This window comes from Nicotiana attenuata, chromosome 8 (assembly GCF_001879085.1).
Source record: "Nicotiana attenuata strain UT chromosome 8, NIATTr2, whole genome shotgun sequence".
Taxonomy (NCBI): domain Eukaryota; kingdom Viridiplantae; phylum Streptophyta; class Magnoliopsida; order Solanales; family Solanaceae; genus Nicotiana; species Nicotiana attenuata.
This window is the reverse complement of record NC_031996.1, coordinates 15,283,031-15,303,164: the sequence shown is the minus strand read 5'-3', so window position 1 is coordinate 15,303,164 and position 20,134 is coordinate 15,283,031. Positions and strand designations below refer to the sequence as shown.

Sequence of the window (20,134 nt, the reverse complement as noted above, 5' to 3'; positions counted from 1 at the left end):
ACTAAAGATCACCTTTTATATACGAGAGAGTATTTCGTCCCTAAATGTATGAATTAGTGACAACTTTTCTTTTGTAAAAATGGTTTATAATTTTGTAGTTAAAAATTTATACCGTCTAAAATTTTATTTTTATCAACTAAATGAAATTTTCGCTACAAATTTTTATGATGAGTGACGATTACACTTGTCATAAATAGAACGTTACTTTGTGGTCGATAAAAGCGATTTTCAGACAAATATTATTTTTGTCATTGGATACATTCAATTTGGGACAAACTAATATAAATGTGGATGTCTTGAAAAGTATAATATAGTCGTTGCTGAAAATATGTCATTTAAATTAGTGGTGGTTCTATTTATAATTAGTATACCTAGTTTTCCATTAATTGATAATTTATCATTTTACAAATTGGAAATAACAAATAAAATATGCATGGTAAAAATAAAAATTCCATTCATGATCAAATAATTCAAAACAACTAATACTATATTGAGATAATATCCCATTACAAACTCCATAAACGAAAATACATAAATAAAGTAAAATCTATCCAACATGAAAAGTCTACTCGGAATACAAGAATAATTCTAATGTAACCACTTATCTAATAAATTTACTCTTGAATAACTTCCACATTCATGTACCTGTGAAAAAAAAGTTATAATTTTAGTCGTACATTTTATATCATGATTTGGAGAAAAAAATTAAACGCTAGTCAAATTATGTATTAATTAGTGAAGCAAACAATAGAATAAGAAAGAAGTACTGGTGAATAAAAATACTTACTCGATTTAACACAACAGATATTCTAAATTCCTCTTTGGCTGCAAATAACCACAAGAATTAAGAGTAAAAAATGTCAAATTTTGAGTACTTAACCTCTCAAAAATAAAGAAACATAAACAAAATATCTTTAAATATTATTCATAAAATTAAAAAAAGAAACCACTACTACATAAACACAGTGAGGTCCGGTATGAGATCTGTACCGAAGCAAAAAAAGTACGAGAAATGGCATTGGGTCTTAAAACGAAATATCATTACAGTTTTAGTCTCTTAAAGTTGTTAAGTTAAAAAAAAAAGGCTTTGAAGTAAATCAAACACTTTGGATTGTATGTTTAAGAGAGAGAGAGAGAGAGAAAAAAAAAAAAAAGAAATGATATATGGGGTAAGAGTTAGATGGGGATGAATATCATACAAAGAGATACGGGGAGACGTGGGGGAGATGAAGGGGATGGAGGCGGCAGTATACAAATTAAAAGGAGGGATTTGGGGAAACATAAAGAAAAGGAGGCAAACTTACCGCCACTATTTTTGTTCAACTTTGAAAATTAATGAAAACCAAAAATGTTGGTTTTTGGTTAACTAAGTATTTTATCAGTAACAAAAATATTTCTATTAGCATTATAAAATATATTGTTGGCAATTTATTTACACTTTAACTTTATTGTATTACAAAAAAATACCACAAGATTAAAACGTTTGCTAACAAGGATAACTAATGGTTAAACAATTTATTATACATATCAATATTAAATCAAATTGTTAAAAGATAAAAAATTATTAATTTAAAAATTTATTCATATTTCACTAATTAAATTTAAGCAAAGCTAATAGGTTATTAGTAAATTAATAACTAGTTATGCGTACAAATTTAAACTCTAAGCATACCTTTTAAAATTATAATTAAAAATTAAATTCTTTTTAAAAAAATTTTGGTTAAAGTAAAAATTTTATTCAACCAAAATTGTATATTTACAGCCACTAGTTCCATTTGGACTCAAGAACTAGTCATCTCTATCTCTTTCTATCTAAGAGTGTTAACTATGCATTTACATTCATAAGCTATCTACTTTTAGCTAGGAAAACTATTTAAACTATCTAATATCTTCTTCCATTTGCTATAACTCTGTCCTCTAATGTGCACTTGGATGCTGATTTCTTTAAGTCTCTAATGACTCTCTATCTTTTCATTTTGAAATCTTCTAGCATTCCTTTCACTCCATACATGGTATACTGTTGCAGCAAACAACCATGCTAGTACTTGGCCTTTAACTCTGCTTCCTCTACACCTCTTTGCCATCCAGCATACCTCCTCACTCCATTTTTAGGAGTATTGTTTTCATTCATCCACTTCAATAGAGAACACCAGATATCTCTTGCATATTTGCATTCAAAGAATAGGTGAGCTAGTGATTCTGTAGTTCCTATGGAACATAAAACACACTCTTTTGGAACATTTATTCCCCATCTCTCTAGTCTGTCCACAGTTGCAAGCCTTTGTCTTATGGCTAGCTATAGAATGAATTGATGTCTAGGAATTTGCCTTGCCTCCATGGTCAGATTTTTCTATTGAGCTTTTTGATATTGTGGCTGAAAGGATAAATAAGCTGCCTTGATGCTGAACTTATCCCCCTTGCTGCACTTTCCCAGTTCCACCTTGTAGTTCCTGTTGCCAAACCAATTTCTTACATCAAATATTTTCCTCACAAACCAGCAAGCTTGTGGAGGTATTTTCATGGACTCTATCTCCTTGTTCTTTATGTAATAACCATGTATCCATTGCACCCATAGTGATTCCTTCCTTGTAGATACTGCTCATAAGAGTTTGCATATGGCTGCCCTGTTCCACAAAGTGTAGTCTATCAACTTTAGGCCCTCAGCTGATCTTGGCATACACAATGATTCCCAAGAGACTAGAGCTTTCCTTGATGCTTCACAGCTTCCAGTCCATAAAAAGGTCCTGCATATACTCGTGATGAGTTGAACAACCTTCGTGGGTAAGACAAAAATCTGAGCCCAGTATGCTTGCATCTCAAAGAGAACACTTTTGATCAGCTGCACCCTTCCACAGTAGGACAAAAATTTAGTAGTCCAGCATCTGATTCTTGATATCATCTTCTCCACAATTGGCATACATTGTTGTACAGTAATCTTCTTGGAAGAGAGTGGAACCCCTATGTATTTGATTGGCAGTTCTCCTGGTGCAAACTGCATCTCGTTCAAAATCTGCTGCTTCAGTTCCTGAGAAATTCCAGCAATGTACAGAGAACTCTTGTCCAAATTTGCTTTCAGCCCAGACACATCAGAGAAATGATTAAAAGCTTGGATCATTAGTCGGATTGAAATACTATCAGCCCTACAGCACATGAGTAGATCATCAGCAAAGCATATATGTACCAGCTTCATCCTGCTGCATCTAGGGTGGTAATTGAAGTCGGGATTATGTTGTAACTGTTTGAGGGATCTGTTTAGGTACTCCATAATCAGCACAAACAAGTACGGGGACATGGGATCACCCTGTCTCAATCCCTTCCTTGCCACAAACATTGGAGTAATCCCTCCATTTATCAATATAGCATAACTTACAGTAGTCACACATTCCATAATCCACCCAACAAATTTCCCAAGAAACCCAAACTCTAGTAAAACAGTTCTAAGGAAGTCCCATTCAACTGAGTCATAGGCTTTTCTGATGTCCACTTTTACCATGCACCTAGGGAAGACTCCCTTCTGCGTATACCCTTTCACTAGCTCATGTGCAATGATTACATTATCTAATATACTCCTTCCTGCTATAAATGCTGACTGTGAATGTCCAACAATTGTGTCTGCTACTAGTTTAAGTCTACCAGTCAGGATTCTTGCTATCAATTTGTACAAAGTTGTACAGCAAGCTATGGGTCTGTACTCCTTCACATATGTGGGATTAGCTACCTTTGGTACTAGAGTGAGTGTGGTGCAGTTTGCTTCCTTTTAACATTTTTCCAGAAGAAAAATCCTGAGAAGGCCTTGCATGATTTAATGTGGATGGCTGCAACTGAGCACCAGCAGTGCAAATTCAATAAGTATAAAATTTTAGGACAAAATTAGTTAGATTAGTTAATAATTAGTACCCTTTTTTTAGTTTGAATTGAAAATAATTAAATATCTATATATTATTATGTCACGACCCGGATTTCCCCACCCTCGGGGGTCGTGATGGCGCCTACTCGTAGAAGCTAGGCAAGCCATAAATCATAAACTCCTACCTATTTCATTTTAAATCCTTTTATCTATCATAACAACAAGCGTTAAATATTTAAATGACAACGGAATATCAAATTAAAGCGGAAGACTTAAATTAAATAAGCTGAACAATAATGTGGAATTCAACATGTGCCTCTACCCAAGAACTGGTGTCACATCATCCACGGACTACTAAAAGTACTAAATACAATCGTTTGAAAGAAATATAACATTGTTTGTCTCGAAAACATGAGATAACAGAATGAAGTATAAGATAGAGGAGACGCCGGGCCTGCGGACGCGTGCAAGGCTACTTCGGAGTCTCGGTGGACTGAAGGCCGGCTCCCGAGCTACTGTTGCTGTCCGGGACCTGGATCTGTACAAAAGAGCACAGAGTGTACTATCAGCACAACCGACCCCATGTGCTGGTAAGTGCCTAGCCTAACCTCGGCGAAGTAGTGACGAGGCTAGGACCGGACCACCAAATAAACCTGTGCAGTTATATAACATACAGCAGAAAGTAAAGCAGAAATAAACAAGTAAGGATGGGAGGGGGGAACATGTTGCGGGGAGATAACAGTTGAAACAAAATCTCAAGAGAATTATCAGGAAACCAAAATTCAACTTCTAACAACAATAAGGAAAACAAAGGCAGGTTTCACTCTCGGTTTACAACTCGTTGCAGGCGTGCAACCCGATCCCATTTCATTAAATCTCGTGGTAGGCGTACCACCCGCTCCCATTTCATTAAATCAACAGTTCTTCCAAATGAAATTTACTCCAACAAATGCAACAATTAATACGAATTCATAAGACAACAAGTACACAATAATTATGACTCACTGAGGAAAACAAGTAATGACAAGTAGCAATTAATTATGGACTTTAAGGAGCAAATAGGCAATTTAATATTTAGTATGCTAAATGTCAAGTAGCAATTAAGTCACATAAACATGTAGCAATTATAGCATAAATTCAAGGCATAATGTTGCGCAAGGATACCTCGAGCCAATAATAACAAGTAACACAATAAAGGAAAATGCCAACATAAAGAATCACAGTAATAGTGGAATAAGACAATTAATGCACTTGAACCGATAACAACAAGAAAATCAGTAAATAAAAGTAAAGGACAACATAACTCAATTATCAGCAAGAATCAGGAAAATCAAAGACAAGTGCACGGCATCACCCTTCGTGCTTTTACTCTCGTCCTCACCAAGCAATAATATAATGAAAACGTGCACGGCATCACCCTTCGTGCTTTTACTCTCTTTCCTCACCAAAGCAATTAGAATAATAAAATGTGCACGGCATCACCCTTCGTGCTTTTACTCTCTTTCCTCACATATAATCAATAGAATTGGCACGGAATGGTACATCGTGCGGCACGACATCACCCTTCGTGCTTTACACTCTTTCCTCACAATAGCAAACAATGCACGGCATCACCCTTCGTGCTTTAACACTCTTCCTCACCCAAACAACAATCACAAACAAGGGCAAGGGAAATAAACAAGAACATATAGGAATCCCGGCAAGGGAACAACGATTTAACAATTAAATCCCGGCAAGGGAGCAACAAGTAAATAATTAAATCCCGGCAAGGGAACAACAATTAAATAATTAAATCCCGGCAAGGGAACATTTCAATAACTCTTTCTCTATCTTTCACTTGTACTTCATAACTCACTTTACCACTTGAGCCAATGCTCCAAAGGGTTCAATCATCTCATATACTTTCACAATTCATAATATAACTCGAGCCAATGCTCCAAAATGTTCAAAGGTCTCAATTCCTTCCACAAACTTTTCACAACAACTAGAAATCATCACCAAAGCATGAAGAATACAACGAAATCATGAAAATCACAATATAAGACTCACGGTCATACTTGACACCAACGTATAGATACTCGTCACCATGCCTATACGTCGTACTCAACAATTATCACATAGCAAATAGGACTCAACTCCTAATCCCTCAAGCTAAGGTTAGACCAAACACTTACCTCGATGCCTTGAACACAACTCAAGTCTTAATTATAGCTTTACCCCTTAATTCCACCGCCAATTCGCTCGTATCTAATCACAAATTACTTAATTACATCAATAAGTGCTAAATGAATCAACCCCAATGCATGAAAATGAGTTTTCCAAAGTTTTACCTAAAAAGTCAAAAATTGCCCCCGGGCCCACGTGGTCAAAACCCGAGGTTCGAACCAAACCCGATTAACCATTCCCCCACGAACTCAAATATATAATTTGTTTTGAAATCGGACCTCAAATTGAGGTCCAAATCCCCAATTTTTAAAAAACCTAGGTTCTACCCAAAACACACAATTTCCCCCATGAAAATCTTTGATTTTAGGTTGAAATCATGTTAAAAGATGTTAATGATTGAAAGAAATGAGTAAAAACTAACTTACAATTGATTTGGAAGAAGACTTGTTCTTGGAAAATCGCCTAAGTGTGTTTGGGTTTGAGAAAATATGAAAAATGGGGTTCAAAATCGTTTAAGTGTAAAATTGCAGGTTTGGGAATTGCGAACACGGGAATTGCGAAAAAAGTTTGGGAAATGCGAACAAGCCTGGAAATTGCGAAAAATATTTGGGAAATGCGAACCTGGGAATTGCGAAGAAAGTTTGGGAAATGCGAACAAGCCTGGTAATTGCGAAAAATGTTTGGGAAATGCGAACCTGGGAATTGCGAAGAAAGTTTGGGAAATGCGAACAAGCCTGGGAATTGCGAAAAATGTTTGGGAAATGCGAACCTGGGAATTGCGAAGAAAGTTTGGGAAATGCGAATAAGCCTGGTAATTGCGAAAAATATTTGGGAAATGCGAAGTCTGCAGGCCTGCAATTCCTTAAGTCCAAAATTTCACCCCGTGGCCTATCCAAAACTCACCCGAGCCCTCGGGGCTCTAAACCAAATATACACACAACCTCAAAAATATCATACGGACTTATTCGTGCGATCAAATCGCCAAAATAATATCATTATCAACAAATTAACCCTCAAAATCAAAGCATTTTTCTCAAACTTCATCAAGTATCAAATTTAGCAATTTAAGTCCGAATCACGTCAAACGACGTCCGTTTTTCACCAAATTTTACAGAAACATCTTAAATCATATATAAGACCTGTATCGGGCGTCGGAACCAAAATACGGGCTCGATACCAACACGTTCTAATCAAATTTCATTTCAAATTTTCTTAAACAATTTCAGAAAATAATTTCCTTTAAAAATTCATTTCTCGGGCTCGGGACCTCGGAATTCGATTCCGGGCATACGCCCAAGTCCCATATTTTCCTACGAACCCTCCAGGACCGTCAAATCATGATTCCGGGTCCGTTTACCCAAAACGTTGACCGAAGTCAAATTAACTCATTTTATAGCCAAATTTTACCATTTTTCACAGATTTTCATATTTAAGCTTTCCGGCTACGCGCACAGACTGCGCACGCAAATTGAGGTGACTCTAAACGAGATTTTCAAGGCCTCGAAAATACAGATTTTAATTTAAAGCAAGTAATGACCTTTTGGGTCATCACATATTAAGAAAACTATTATAAAAAAGAAAAAATATATATAAATAAATAACTTCAATATAGAGATATATAAAATGATAAGACTAATTTAATTTTTGAGATGAGAAAGTTTTTGAAATAATAATTATGGATAAGATCATGGAACTAAAAATATTATAATACATAAAACTAAAGACAAAAACATAAATAGTTTCAAGAAATAAATAGAATATATAAAGTTATAATTTAACTTATTATGCGGTAATTTTAATAAAAAAAAATTAAACTTTCATATTAAAATACAAATAGGTAAAAGAATAATTTAATTTCTTATTGAAATAAAATAAAATAATAATTATTAGTAGATTTATGACATATAATAAAAGAACTTCTCTGTTGAACCTTTAAACTAATTCAACACCATCCATTTATAAAATTAATACAATAAAGTTCGTATTATAGATGAAAACTAGATGAAAAAATTAAAATCTATCTATATAGAATAGGAAAAGCAAATCAATGTGATGATGCAAAGTGTCACCATAAAAATTGAACAAGTGTCAAATTTCAGGACAAAATTTGTTAGTTAGTTAACAATTGTTCACTCTTTTTAATTTGAATTGAAAATAATTAAGTATCTATATATTTTTTAGAAAATTATTATAATATATATATATATATATATATATATATATATATATATATATATATATATATATAACTTCAATGTAGAGATATATAAAATGATAAGACTAATTTAATTTTTGAGATAAGAAAGTTTTTGAATAATAATAATGGATAATATCATGGAACTAAATATATTATAATAGATAAAACTAAAGATAAAAACATAAATAATTTCAAGAAATAAATAAAATATATAAAGATACAATTTAACTTGTTATACGGTAATTTTAATAAGAAAATTAAACTTTCATATTAAATACAAACGGGAAAAAAAATTCAATTTAATTTCTTATTAAAAACAATATAAAATAATAATTATTACAATTATTAGTAGATTTATGACATATAATGAAAGAACTTTGGTGTTTAACCTTTAAACTAATTCAACACCATCCATTTAGAAAAATAATACAATAAAACGTATTATAGATGAACACTAAATGAAAAAAATTAAAATATTATAGAACAAAAACTAATATATAAAGAGGAGAATAAATATAATGTGATTTTATTCATACTTTAAATTTATTTGATAAAATTAAGTAAATAAATAATACTCAAAGATATTATTAATAAATTTAAATATCGAAATAATTTGAGAAAGTCATATAGGATAAAGTCAAGTTAAATTTCAAGAGTAATACAAAATTATATTCGTTGTATTATATTAAACAGGTAATTTATTAAAAATTAATATGTCAATTTAATAATATTAAGTAATGGATAATACAATTAGATAAGCAAGGAACAAAAAAAGAAATAAAATATAAATTTTTTGGAAAATATAAAATATAAGACTTATAATTATAATTATAATGATAAAAGTAGTACATATACACATAACTAAAATAATAATAAATAAATAGTCATAAAGGAAGAACACTAAAAAAAAAAATTCAAGCGATAGCGTGTGTGTGCGTGTGTCTATATATATATATATATATATATATATATTAAATTTATCATGTAGAAAATTTTAGTTAATAAATAGCACTCATAATTTCATAATAAAAAATACAAAAATATAAAGATACTGTTAGGATATTATACATAAGATAAGTGTATTATATATATAACACAAATTAAGAATTATTAAAAATATTGGTAGATTTTCCAGAGTAAGAAAATATATATCTCTGTTATATTAAAAAAAAAGTAGTATCAAAATATATCTCACAAAATGTAGATAGTCTAATTAGTACTATGTACACTATGTCACATTTACACTTAGAAAATTATTGGAAGGGGAAAAATGAAGTGATAGTGTATGATTTAGTGAAGTTATTTACTTTCTCCCTTTCTACTAGAGTATTTGTAGGGATCGAAAACTCCAATAAAATCTTGAATCTTTATGAAGAATTCAATATTTTTCCGCGAGGTCTTTTGCTAATGGACATAAATTTTCCTGGTACAACACAAGTGATTACTGAACAAGACGAAAATGGCAAGTACTTGACAGAGGTTGAAATGGCTGATAAATTATTTGGCTTTATAGTTGGTGGTTATGATACTACTGCTACAACTATATATTTGGTCATGAAGTACCTTAAAGAGAAGCCTGAGTCCTTCAATGAAATAATGGAAGGTATTTCTTTAATTTCTCTTCGATTAAACTGCACGATTTATAGGTTACACACTTGAGTAGTGAAAGCAGTCACTAATGCTTGCATTAGGGTAGAGGTAGACTGTCTATATAACATCCCTTAAAGTGTGAGCCCTTCTCCGGAACCTGCATAAATGCGGGATACTTTGTGCACCGCACTGCCTTTTTTGGGTTAAGCAAAAATACCAGAGTTTGAGGAATCAATTACTCAAATGGTCACCGAACTATCTCAAATTATCTCCTAAAGTCACTTTTCTTTCGTTTGTAACAACAAAGTCACTGAACTATGCTTATTGCACTCAGAAAGTCACTCAACTAAATTTTCCGAATTTTGGAGCCAAATACCTATTTTACCCTCTAAATTATAAATATTTATCTTCTTTTATTTTTTTTTTAAAACTTTTTAATATTATGATTTTCCTTTTTTAATTTATATTATGTACTTACCTATAGAATAAATAAATATTATTTATAAATTAAAAAAATAAAAAGTATTTAAGCATCTATAATGCTGGAATAACAAAATAATGAGCATATTAAAAGAATTAATTATAATAATTTATTTCTAATAATAATATTATAAAGAACAAAAATTCAAAAATTTATTTACACGATTCATATGAAAGAAAATAAAGGTTGTAAAAGATATATTCCATGCACGTAATATAAAAATAATTATTTAAATAAAAGTATTTTTATAATATACATTATATATTCTTGAAAATTATGCTCAATTATATTATATATATATTCCATGCACGACTTAACATAGCATATTTTACCCTATACAGATAGTCCCCCTGCTTTCCGGTGACATAACTTTGTGTCGTCGGAAAGTTGGTAGAAACATAATAATAAATTTTGCATAATTTTCAAAGGAATATAGTATATTATAAAGATACCTTTATTTAAATAATTATTTTTATATTAGGTGCTTTGAATATATATTTTATAATATTTATTTTCTTTCATTCTGAATTGTGTAAATATATTTTGAATTTTTATTGTTAATACTAAATATTATTATTACTAACAAATTATTCTAATTTAAATTTTTTTTTACTATGCTCATTATTTTGTTATTCTAGCATTATATATATGCTTAAATACTTTCTATTTTTTTAATTTATAAATAATATTTATTATTCTATAGGTAAGTCCATAATATAAATTAAAAAGGGAAAATAATAATATTAAAAAGTTTAAAAAAAATAAAAAGAAGATAAATGTTTATAATTTAGAGGGTAAAATAGGTATTTGGCGATGCAAAATTTGAAAAATGTAGTTGAGTGACCTTCTGAGTGCAATAGGCATAGTTCAGTGACTTTGTTGTTACAAACGAAAGTAAAGTGACTTTAGGAGATAATTTGAAATAGTTGAGTGACCATTTGAGTAATGGACTCAGAGTTTGAGCTGAAAGAACAATTTTCATCTAGAAGACGTAGAAAGTATAAGGTATTCAGAGGTCAAATCCTTGGAGAAGGATGCAATTTTTTTTGCTAGTTTGAGGGGTCATCGATGTATTCCAACTCCTATATCAACTAATAATGTAACAAAAATTAATACTACCAATGTAATTAACGTATTTTAGAAGGACACTTGTCTTATTTTCATGGAGATTTAAGTAATATATATTGATAATACAAATAATACCATCAACTTAATTAAACAGCCTATTACATGCCATTATTTGATTTTCAATGCATCATATAAAATTTGTTATGAAAAGTTATCTTTGTTGTAAGTCAACTAAAATTTTATACACGATCTGTTGTTATAGCATACACCTGCCTTACTTTTAATATCACAATCTCACTTTTCGATGAATATTTGTAATCACTTTCTTTTTAAAGAAACTAATAGCTCAGTTGGTTCGAGCGTGTGGCTGTTAACCACAAGGTCGGAGGTTCAAGCCCACCTTCTAGCCTTCCTTATTTATTTGAAGGGGAGTCTTGTCGTAATTGGTAACATTGCTGCCATGTGACCAGAAGGTCATGGGTTCGAGCCATGGAAACAACCTCTTGCAAAAACGCAGAGTAAGGTTGCATACAATAGACCATTGTGGTCTGACCCTTTCCCGGACCCCGCGCATCACTGGAGCTTAGTGCACCGGATTGCCCTTTCTTTTTTTAACAGTGTAAAATTTTTTATATTGTATATGTATATATATAAGTTAAACTCTTCCACTTATGTATTAAGGATAATTTCCTATAATTAATTACCTTTTAAATGACCTGATAATACATAAAAAAAACTCTCCCCGATTAGTGTACATAAGTTAAACTCCAATCTTAATTCTGCCATAACTAAATCCAATCCCTCACAAAAAATATTGAAGAATTAACCTAAATAGCCATCAATCCTATTGCTTAAATTAAATTTAGGCGGTCAATGCATAGTGTATATATATATATATATATATATATATATATATAATTGTATATAATATATGTTTAATGATTAGGAAAAATAAATGGGGAAGCCAAACGGTTATTAGGGTAAAGATCCCAAAAATGTAGCCAAAATAAAACATTGACCTTTTTTATCCAAACGTCTCTAAGTGTTTGTGTTCTAGAAATGAAGTTCTACAAAACATTATCTAAATTTTACCGAAAGGAATGGTTCTCTTTATCAAAGGCGGATCTAGAATTTGAAATTTATGGGATCCTGTTACAATCTCAAATTAATATACAATAATAACTGGGTTCACAATTAGATATTTATAAATATTTAGTAGATTTTTTAATAAAAATACAGAGCCAAGCAAAAGTTACTGGGTTCTCGAAAATCCATATACTATACTCTAGATCCGCCACGGCTCTTTATCATGGCAAATGAAAAGAGGTTGTTTGTATAAATATTCTTACAATTTTCTGACTTTTTTGCAAAATGGGATCTAAAATGACAGAGCAAAATGAGATTTCAAGGAATATGATGCCAAGGATAGTGCTATGCTGGGATGACATTCAGAAAATGAGGAAAACTTGGAGCTTTGTGAATGAAGTACTAAGAGACACACCAGTTTTCAAGGCCTTTTCAGAGAAGCCATAGAAGACATCACTTATAATGACTTCCTCATACAAAAGGATGGAAGGTAAGTAATTAAATGGAAAGTCATTAGAAGGACGTGGAGGTCAAGAATTAGGGTAGAAAGTTAGTAGGCAGTCGAGCGTTTGTCTTTTCTATACCAACAGTATTAGTGTTAGTCTTGTATTCCATAGCTCTTAGATTTTTATTATTATATGTTATTTCTTTCGCTTCGTTTTTTTATTATCGTGTTGTTGTTACTGCTTGTTGCAACTGTTGTCTTTTTGTCTCTCCTTGAGCCGAGTTCTATCGGAAATAGTGTATCTACCTTCTCAAGATAGAGCTAAAGTTACACACTACCCTCCCCTGACCCCACTTGTAGCATCATATTGGATTTTATTATTGTTGTTGTTATTGTTGTTTTGATTATATTTGTATTATTTTTATATATTACTTTATCGTCCCAAAATGTTACGAATAATGGATACTGCACCTAACTTAACTCCAAAAACTAGATTTATGGAGTAAAAGTTATCCAAAATCATATGAAGATACTACACTTCATTCTCTCAACCAATGCAGAAACAACAAATTGTTAACCACTTGGAACAAGTCACATTATTATGTTAAGAGTTATATTAAGACAGAAGAATTCGACTTGAAATACTTATCATAAAAATTTACTTATAGTTTAGTATATTATACTATTATACTAACATGTCAGATTACTGTTTCTCATATAGGGTTTACCTAGCTATAAATATTTTCAACTGACCTGATTATGTAAATAGTTTCTGCATTATTAATTTAAAGAACTTGAGCTCTACCATTAATCTTGTAGCCTGTAACTTATTTTCTAATGGTCAAATTAGTCAATACACTCAATGTGATGAATATAATACACTACTAGGATTTTAATTCTAGGTACTAACAAGGTCAGTTAATATACAGGTAATACTTATAACAGGCATTGTTTAATAACCTAAATTAAATGGTAAGTAACCTGCATAAAAGGTTAAATCATGGTAGATTCATTACACTCAGTGTATATAACTAAGGGGTCGTTTGGTTTGAAGAAAATTTATGCTGGGATTAGTTATGTTGAGATTAATTATACTTGAATTAGTTATGCTGAGAATTAATTATATTGGTATTATTTCTTATTGACTGTTTGGTATGTCGTATTGATCCTCGGATTGTCAATTTTACTGCTATATCCTGGATAACTTATCCTGGATTATTATTCCACCCTCTAGTAGGTAGGTATAACTTATCCCGGTACTATTTTTAATCATGGATAACTTATTCCATGATTAATAACCAAACAAGGGATAAGGCGGTACTATATTTTTATCCCACAATTATTTTTGCTTATTCATCATACCAAACGACCCCTAAAAGTTTTAGTATCCCATTTTAGTAACTCTTCTTTTTTTTTTTTTTTTTTTTCTATTGATTTTCTGAGCATTCTTTACTTCCAAGTATGCTATCAAAATTTGCAGATATATTTGAGTTTTGGAGTTACACAGAAGAAATGAAGAATGGTGAATACTTTCCAAACCCTACAAAGTTTGATCCTTCTAGATTTGAAGGAAATGGACAGTTAGTTCCTTAAACATCAGCTCCATTTGGTGGACACAAAATATGTCCAGGAAGAGAATTTGCAAGAATACTGATTCTTGTTTTCCTTCATAATGTACTGAAAAACTTTCAGTGGGAAGCTAAGGATCCTTCAGAAAAGATATTGTGGCCTTATTTCCTAGTACCCATCCCCACAGCTGGATATCCTGTTACCCTTTCTACTGTCTGAGATTTTTTTTGTGGTCTGGACCTTCCCCGGACCCCACACATAGCGGGAGTTTAGTGCACCGGACTGCCCTTTATATTTAAATTATGCAAAAGGATGTATCCTAGTTAATGCTGACAACCAAACACTGAATAAAATTATGCATGAATTAGTTTTTCTTATACAGTCAACTGTTAGGCTCCAGACTGCTTTAACTACGGCTCCAATTTTGGTATTGCCTTTAGGATCAGGTTGTATACAGTTTATTGGGATGCTTCGCGTGTTGGTCTTGGGTGTATGTTGTTGCAGGACAGTAGGGTGATTGTCTATGCATCGCACCAGTTGAAGCATAGGCATATATCATCAATCCTCAGGTCAAACACGTGTCACACCCACAAGGACACTAAGGGATGACGTTTGCGATCCCTTGTTTGGTTGAACTTATCAAACAGAGATGATCTCATATTCCTTTTTCTTGAAAAAGAAAATCTTTTACATAGGGGATTAGGGAACGGGACGGGGAAGAGCAGAGAGAATTGAACGCACACCTACTGTGTATGACGTTGTTATCAATATCTATATACAAACCAGGATGCAGCTAGCCATATGATTCTATCACATTTTAAAAAATCTGGTCGTTTAAAATGTCCCATTACCAATAATCCATAACCAATCCAGTGCAACACCACACAATATTCCAGCCAGTAGGCATAACACCAGCAAGTTGCCCAATGCATTTTGCTCAGGCCCCTGTTGAAGCAGAATCCAGTAAGTTCAAAACTTTTAGCAAAGACTAACTAATGAAGACATTAATGTTTTTGTTTGTGTTTTGTATAAGGCTCTGGAAGCAAGTTTTACCAACCTTGTATCCCTGAGGAGCAACTGTGAGGACACAAACAGTGAGATAACCGTTGGTCAACCCTAGGACGGATACGAGCATTATCATCCAACCCTGATCACCGTACTTCGCGGTGAAGTAAAAACAAGGAATGAACAAGAAACGAGATAGTGTTGCGATCATTAGGCCCTTTCGTGATTTCAACTTGATTTTCTCGATTAGTGGAATATATCTTGCTATCAGGTCGAACATGTTGTAGACTGCTATTAGGACTAAAGCATACCTGAAAAAAAAAACCTTTCATTTTACAAACATAATTCATTTAGCAGATCAACCCGTTCATATACTCTATGTAATCGAAAGTTTCTTGCATGCATGAGTTCTATACAAAGTAATAGTAATTTCCTGGAAGCGTCGTCCTCTAGTACTCCGTTTGTTACTGAAGTTGTAGTTAAACCAACTTAAGTTGAACTCAAACACCGGTATTTTCTATTTTTGGTGAGACTCCTAGGAACCTAGTTGACTCTGCACGTGATCAAAATTTATGGGTTCTGAATCTACCGCTGAACACAAAGCTCTTCTTAGTTAATGGGTTCGCAATCAAATATTTATACATATTTAATGGATTTATTAATACAAATAGAGGGTCTAAGCAAAAGTTATAGGGTTCATCTGAACCCTTGTGTCAAACTTTGGCTCCGCCCCCGGAAGAAATGGTGCGCTATTCAAGATTCCAAGTTTGAAGCATGTTATTCCAATGTACTTGCACAATAATACTACTTCAGATCGAACTAGTTGTGTGTATGTGTGTTTTTTACTCTCTGTCTATTTGCTTAAAAAGCCTATTTTTCATGAAGGGAAACAGTTCGAGAGAGAAAGTGAATTGAATGCAGGACATAACAAACTCGCAAGCTGAGAAGAGACGAGCAAACATACCATGAGCCTAATTTGTGGGTACCAGTATTCTCGTACAAGAATCCAGGGAAAATTGACAATGTCAGGACATAAATCAAGAACAAATCCAATAAGTAATCAATGTTCTGAAAGAACAATTGTTTGTTGCTCAGACGCTCCAATTGTTTAGCACCATTATCAGCCTGTTCAGTTGGCAGGAGCATAACGAACATTAAGGTAAAGAAATCAGTAATAAAGTTTTTAGTTAAGGATAAGTTATGTACTCTTTTGGTTGCTTCAGTCTGGATGCCTGCTGCAGCTAGGTCTGCTGCAACCGTTTTCGATCCCTCTGCTGCTGCCTTTGTGCGGTAGTACTTAACGATTGGTAGCTTAGGAAAGATAAATGCATACAGAAGTATGCATAGAAATTCAAAGAATGTGGAGATAGCCAGGAATAACACTGTAAAATCAACAACCACAAGATTCTGACTTAGAAAAAAAAAAGTTATCAAATAGAAACTACATATTGTTCTTTTTTTTGTTCCATCTAACAACGGGATTTCAAATCACGTACTAACTCCTTTGTGAAGACCGTTACTAGCCTTTTCAAAAGCTGCTTTAGTCACTAGCCTTAAAGCAGAGGTGAGAGCCCCAGAGGCAGCCAAACCAGCTAAGTAAGACTGCAATTCACAACAACCACAATAAAACATTTTGCAAATCTGATTCAAGAAATATAATAGAAATTTATTAGAAGAAAAATAGAACTTCGAATCTTACTTGGATAAATTCAGGGCACATGAAGGATAAATCTCCTACCATCCCACCTTCAACAAAAGCATCTGCAACTCCGAAAGCAGCGACTATAGCACATATACCGATATAATTTCCAAGACCACCCTTTCCTGATGTGGCCAAATCCAACTAGCAAGATGTGAAAAGTAAAGTCAAGTCTGCATACACAAAAGTTAGAAAAGAAAAGAAATGATTGCATAAATAATTAGAACATACCACTAGGAGCGCGAATGTGGTTAAGAAGAAAAGAGTAAATCCGGCAAGGTTGCGCTTTCTTGTATCAATTCTTGCCTCATTATATGCAAGAATTGCCATTGTTGCAAGTGCAAACGGCTGATAAACGAGGGTAAGAACCCTTGAAGGATGGTATTTCTTCATTGTACATGACAAAATAAAACCGGTTAGCAGATATCTAATTCGGGTCCGTTTAGTTTGAAATACTAATTAGTTAGTTGGGATTGCATCAATTCAATTTTTCTATGATTATACTGTAAGGTGGATATTACTAATCCATCTAACTACAAATTTCACTCTTTGCGACTCTCACCTAAGAGGGGTTTACATCAAAGTTTCTTGAAATTTGTTAGTACAAAATTGCTCTCACTATTTTTAACTGCTGCTAGACACTAGTCCGATCCATATCCATGTTTAGCATAAAGCTATTCTTTATGTCAAGAAAGCATCATAAAATCAACGCAGGTCGTAGGCTCACAGCAACCTTGGTCTCAACTTCCATTCGTTCAAAAAGGGCCTAACTCTCCAAATGAAAGTCAATGAACAGAATCAGTTCCAACAGCTTACGGTCTAGTGGTACTGGTGGGCAGTGGCAGAGCCAGGAGTTTATACAATGTAATTCAAAAATATACTAAAACGTTTAGGATATGAACATGCAATGCAAAAAGTAACCCTTTTGCCACTCTATAGAATCTTCCCTTAATAGTGTATATATAACAAAACATCCTCTCTACCCCCTAGGGTAGCCATAAGATCTCCATACACACTACCTCTTCAGACCCCACTTGCGGGATTATACTGGACGTTTGTTGTTGTTGTTGATGTATAACAAAACAAAAATTGTTTTTGCCCTATTACAATAGACCCTTTGTGGTCTGAATCTTTCCCGGATCCCGCGCATAGCGGGAGCTTAGTGCACCGGGCTGCCCTTTTTAAACAAGCATCATATTTCGCGAATAATCGAACCCCTTGTCCGTAACCTAGCTCCACCTAAGATGGTGGTAGTCTCTCATACAATAGGTGTGTGTTCAATTCTCAGTGTCCCTCTTCCCCTTCCCCCAATGGCCCAATGTAATAAAAGATATTTTTTTTTAAATGTATATTGAAGGATTCAATGAAGATTTTTGCCCTTCTCTCTTCTTTGTACATATTTAGGTTACAACAACAATAACAAAAAACTCAATGTAATCCCACATGTGGTGTCTGGAAGGTGGTGTTTACCTTCCCATATCTTATGGAGAGGTTGTTTCCGATAGACCCAAATCTGTACAAATTACAACTCCATTGGAAGAATAGATAAAAGAAAAAGATAATTAAAGGGACACTCACTGGAAAAATTGCATAATAGTAATCTCCAATTGTAAGCATACTATTCCAAGCAACAAGTGACCCAAGTCCAAGAATCCAACACACCACCATTCCACTATATTTCCCCTGAAAATTCAGATACATATCTCAGTCAATAACACAACTTTAAATTGCAATTCCATTTATGGGATTAACAGTAATAAGAGTAACAAAAATTGAGAGTCTGAAATAAACCTCTAGCCTTGTTGGACTTGAAATTCTGCTTGAATCAGCAACAGTCATGGCTGAACAAAGTATTTTATATCAACAAAGACAAAAACCACTAATTTATTTCTTCCAGTCTAAGCTTTGGTGAGCAGAATTACTCGAACTGTTATACACAAAATATCAAGAAATCATCTACAGCTTAATGGGAATGAAACTAAAAAGATATTTCCCACTACTAATGGGAATGTAAAAGGCCTTAAACAGAAATTCAGAAGAATAAGGAGGAAGAGGAGGAGGTTGGAGTTGTAAAATATCTAAATATAAAATAAAGAATGTAATGTGAAAAACTATGAGATTGAATTATTATTGTACAGTGTGGACTTATTAACTACCAGGATTTAAGAAAGATGAGGTAGCTTTTATTAGGAGAGTGTGAACACTGGTGTTGACAGCCAAGTATTAAAAGAATGTGAAGTACAATTTAGTTAGTAATCTTTTATGAATTTTCTTAATGTTTTTTTTTTGGGTCAATCATTAATGATTATAGTGGAGATATCAAAACCTTAAAAAACTGCGAAAGAGGTTGGTCCCAGACACTTTTTATTTTAGATTTTTAATTTTATCCTTTATATATATATATATATATATATATATATATAGCCATAATTTGTGTAAATGCACAAGTTTTAATGGACTGTCTCTTTTCTTTTTTTAAAAAAAAAATTATGTCCAGACAAACAATAAAAAGTCAAACCATCAAACGGAGAGAGTATGCATAATGTGTGGCATTATTATGAAATGTCAGTATAATATATGAAGATAGTTGAGTCTAACATGTATAAAATTTCTTTTTTTAAAAAAAAATCACATTGCATATTGATTATTAAAATTTTCTGCACAATTAGAAGCTCATCTCTCTTAATTCATGGTGTTATGAGGCTGTTTGGCTAAGCTTATAAGCTGGTCAAACTGGCTTATAGTACCTTTTGGCTTATTTACGTGTTTGGTAAAATTAAAAGTGCTTATAAGTTAAGTGCTTATAAGCTAAAAATAAGCCAAAAGCCATAAGTTGGTCTCCCCCAACTTATCAAATTTCAGCTTATAAGCACTTTAAGTTTGACCAAAATATTTACTATTCTATCCCTAAAATACTTCTTTTTAAAACAAAACTCTTCGTATACCCAGTTCTTCAGCTGCATATTATTAATTTCAGCACT

The 20,134-nt window shown here is 32.7% G+C and overlaps 1 protein-coding gene, 1 long non-coding RNA gene and 1 pseudogene across 2 annotated transcripts; 1 reads left to right on the top strand and 2 right to left on the bottom strand.

The window, feature by feature from the left end:
* Positions 474 to 1,233, bottom strand: LOC109231789. Its single transcript, XR_002068839.1, has 2 exons — positions 788 to 1,233; positions 474 to 645 (listed from the first exon to the last, which is right to left on the bottom strand). It is a non-coding gene; the product is annotated as an uncharacterized LOC109231789 (long non-coding RNA).
* LOC109231516 lies at positions 3,546 to 14,668 on the top strand (annotated as a pseudogene).
* On the bottom strand, positions 15,089 to 19,332 carry LOC109230972 (equilibrative nucleotide transporter 3-like). Its single transcript, XM_019396479.1, has 9 exons — positions 18,945 to 19,332; positions 18,732 to 18,836; positions 17,385 to 17,540; positions 17,154 to 17,297; positions 16,951 to 17,056; positions 16,661 to 16,836; positions 16,419 to 16,579; positions 15,507 to 15,765; positions 15,089 to 15,394 (listed from the first exon to the last, which is right to left on the bottom strand). Exons 1-9 carry the CDS (start codon positions 18,990 to 18,992, stop codon positions 15,284 to 15,286), a joined length of 1,266 nt encoding a protein of 421 aa, XP_019252024.1. The 5' UTR covers positions 18,993 to 19,332; the 3' UTR covers positions 15,089 to 15,283.

Excerpts from the sequence above, each read along its gene's own strand:
- LOC109230972 (XM_019396479.1), bottom strand. The coding sequence starts at position 18,992 with ATGACTGTTGCTGATTCAAGCAGAATTTCAAGTCCAACAAGGCTAGAG. Across the intron at positions 17,298-17,384 it reads CCACATTCGCGCTCCTAGTG|TTGGATTTGGCCACATCAGG; the intron begins GTATGTTCTAAT and ends ACATCTTGCTAG. Across the intron at positions 16,837-16,950 it reads CGGTCTTCACAAAGGAGTTA|TGTTATTCCTGGCTATCTCC; the intron begins GTACGTGATTTG and ends TTGATTTTACAG.